Below are 3,583 nucleotides of genomic sequence, written 5' to 3'. Positions count from 1 at the left end.
ACATACTCACACACAGACTCACTCACTCACACACAGACTCACTCACTCACTCACTCACACACAGACTCACATACTCACTCACTCACACACTCACTCACTCACACACAAACATGGTCACATCATCAGTAGTCTTACAGCTGGCATTGCTAGTGTTAGTGCTGGGTAAGTATGCAGCGTAGACAGAAGCAGTGAGACGAAAAGCACTGAGATATACTCACAACTGCATGCAATATTAAGTTTATTAATATTGATTACAGATGGAGAGAAATGTCTGTTTGGGAGCTTTTTTAACGTCCTGTATTTTAGATCGTATGATAACTTTTCTATAATAAATTATACTCAGCGTGCTAATGCACGAAGAGACTCTCTGAACAGAAGACGCTGCTGACAGATAGCAAAATTATATGCCTACTACCTGGACAGGTAACTATCAGTCATTTAAACTTATTTGCCTATTAAACGATATCTTTTTGTCTCACAACCCCAGTTACTGCTTTTTTTTTGTTGCAGAATTGCAATTAAAAATGAATGGCTGTTTCTAGTGCTGGGCGGTATACCGGTTCATACCGTTTATTTTTGTTATGATATGAATTTTTAAAATACCGCGGTGTATGTCACTTAAACAACGTTGGGAACGCGACACTGTTTGAGAGGGGTCTCTTTTCACTGCTGCACTGTGGTGAGGGAACAGCTGTATGTGTTACTAAGCGTGAAAGCTCAGAAACTGAAGCTGTAGAACTAATAGAACGTGATGACACAGAAGATATCCACACTGACCGCCACATATATCCAGCGCCCGCTGCCATCAGCTCCCGCATCTCACACACACCAGCGACTTTAGCACTAGTTTGAACAACTTTCAGACCCTTTTAGCGACTTTCTTCCATAGAATATTCTTACTGACAAACCTAGCCACTTCTCTGGATAAACCTTAGCTATGGTTCAGTTGGAGGATTTCTCCAGTGCTGTCCCGCGAGCGCGAGGTCTGGCTTTCCTGGAGAAGTGTCGCCTCTCTCGGCGTCTGTTCTGTGCAGTGAGCGGCAGAGAAGCAGCGCATTCAATAAATGAGTACAGAACAGCGTTTCCTAGCAGCTGTCGCTTACTGAGTGTTTGGGATTATAAATATGAGCGTAGTTCGTCTGTTAATATCACACGCACTTTTTTGTTTGTTGTGTTTTTAGTTTGTTACTCAGACGCAGGCAGCTGCATGAGACAAAAAAGTAGTATAGACAAAACAACCGCATAGCCGCTCTTTAGTGTAGATGCATGTTGATTTTATCAGACGATGCTGCGATTATAAATGAGAGTGACTCCTGGTTAACACGTATTAAAAGGGGTCGTGTTTAGTCACTATTTAGAGTGGTATTTTGACTATTCACTCATCATGACAGTAAAATAGGGCATTTTAAGTCAATATACTGCAGTATTTCCTCTCAATCAGTAGAAAATATGGTTAACACCCGCTCATGCGTGAAAGAAAATAAATACCGTCATGTACCGTGAAACCGGTATAATTGTGAAAAATACCGTGATGTAAATGTTTGGTCATACCGCCCAGCACTAGCTGTTTCTGATGTGAATGCATGTAGATTTGCACAGTGTTGAAGTCCGTTTAAAACCGTAGCGTTGCGCGCACCAAGAGTATTTTTCAGAAATGTATTAGTTGGGTCATAATAATTGGCTGGAAGGTCATTAGGGCATTGAACGCAGTGACCGTGAGCTTCCCGTTCATTTTCACAAGAATCATGCCACTTTGTTGTGTTTAACGACAGATTGCTTTATTCATAATGTATTATTATTTAATGCTTTGTTAACCTGTTCTGCCCTACAAGCCTAAACACGGAGATTGCACTTGTTTTTAAATTGTAAATTTACAGCCATTTACAGTTGGTGTTGTTACAGCGTTTCGCATTTGTATGGCAGTATTACCTTTGCATTTCTCCAAAGAAAACATTTTATGCAGAATCAAATGCGTTACACCTAAACTCGCTTAATACATGTCATTTTATTTTGTTCGTTTTATTAGCTCTCACTTGCATGCAACACAGTGCAGTATTGGAACAGAAATCGTCTCAGACGTGTAGGATATTATCACTCACTGGCATGAACCCAACTCAGTAATACAGCATATTTAACAGTTTATTTTATTCATCTTGAATTGACCCAGTCGTTCGATGTGGGTGTTCTGTTCTTGAATGGGACAAGGCCTTTTTTTTTTGGGGGGTAGTGAACGGGGTGTAAATGTGTTGGTTAAATGTGCTCATTTGTGTTAAATGTAACTGTACACGATGCACTCGGATGGTGGTGGAAGTTGGCATAGGGTTTTTTTAAAAACAGTTTTTCTTGTCAGTATTATTTTTTATTATTTTTTAAATTAGTTTGTGCTCAAACCAACTTACTAACTCTCTTTATTGCACTATTTTCCTGAAAGAGACCAATTCTTCTTAAAACAGGTGCGGAAGAAGGCCTCTGAGAAAGCTCTGCGGTGTCGGAGCGGATCAGAGGAGCAGCTGGAGACGTCAGATAAAGACATGGAGGAGCGGCGGCGTCGGAAAGACAAGAAGTCCTCCAGACCAAGAAGCCTGTCACGATCACGCTCGAGGGAAAGGTATTTCCCTTTGATTCATTTGAATCGTCTGAATTCATGCAACAAGTGAGTATGGCGAGGTTTAGTGTGCTTAGATGTCAAATCATATTATACTGTAGGCGACATCACAATCGAAACCTGGACAAAAGAAGGTCTCGCTCGCGCAGTCGTGACAAGAAGAGACGGGCTAAGTCTCGATCAAACTCCAGAAGCAAACACAGACATCGCAGCAAGAGCAGGTTGGAGCAAGACCGTGTGTTTGGGATTTTGCATGAAACTGAATGAAAATGCGTGTTTGTGCTAAGACTGTGAGATGGTGTAATTTTGTCTAGGGAGAAGAAGAAGAAGAGGACAGAGAAAGCACGGAGGAAAAGTCTGAGTCGGTCAGCGAGCCCGGTGACCTTCAGGGGCAGAAACACAGCCATGGATGCTCAGGAGGCTTTGGCCAGAAGGTAGAGCGCCGTCTGTTTCCCAGAAGTACAAAACATATGGTTTACACTCTACAGAACAGCAGCGAGTTCATTTTGACTGCAAATTTTGGTTTAGTTTTAGCTAGACTCTTTTGCTTGTTAGTTCTAGTCATCTGAATTTCCAGTTTTAGTCGACTAAATATCATAGCATTGTAGTTGAGTAAATCTATAGCAGATTATAGACACATCACAGCCTGCATGATTTGACAATCACACTAAACGCATCGCAGTTTCAATTAGGGGTGTGCAATATTGAGAAGGGGAAAAAACGTGATTTTCTGATAACTGTAATTAAACAATATTTTGCTGAGTGTGTTTTTGTGCTGGTGTCTTGGCTGGTTTAGGCCTGTCATGGATAAATTACACTAAAACCGCCAGTAGGTGGCAGCAAGTCTCTGTCTTAATGAGTGAATCATTGAATCGTCCATTCAAACGATTCATTCAAAACTTCTGATTCATTTAGAAATCAAGCATGTCTATATGAATGGGTCTTTGAATCATTGACTCAAATGATTCGTTCAAAAAC

At 41.0% G+C, this 3,583-nt stretch overlaps 1 protein-coding gene across 1 annotated transcript in view; it reads left to right on the top strand.

Annotated features, from left to right (window-relative positions):
* Window positions 1–351: 351 nt before the first annotated feature.
* The window catches only part of LOC107571524 (arginine/serine-rich coiled-coil protein 2-like), a gene marked incomplete at its 5' end in the record, with an annotated part of 7,373 nt that continues 4,141 nt past the window's right edge, over window positions 352–3,583 (top strand). The window contains 4 exons of the mRNA XM_016257845.1: window positions 352–423; window positions 2,454–2,608; window positions 2,707–2,826; window positions 2,920–3,039. Of these exons, the coding sequence (XP_016113331.1) occupies window positions 352–423; window positions 2,454–2,608; window positions 2,707–2,826; window positions 2,920–3,039 (467 nt within the window). The remainder of the gene's footprint in view (window positions 424–2,453; window positions 2,609–2,706; window positions 2,827–2,919; window positions 3,040–3,583) is intronic.

This window comes from Sinocyclocheilus grahami, unplaced genomic scaffold (assembly GCF_001515645.1).
Source record: "Sinocyclocheilus grahami isolate Dianchi unplaced genomic scaffold, SAMN03320097.WGS_v1.1 scaffold1606.1, whole genome shotgun sequence".
NCBI lineage: Eukaryota > Metazoa > Chordata > Actinopteri > Cypriniformes > Cyprinidae > Sinocyclocheilus > Sinocyclocheilus grahami.
This window is presented reverse-complemented; position numbering and strand designations above follow the sequence as displayed.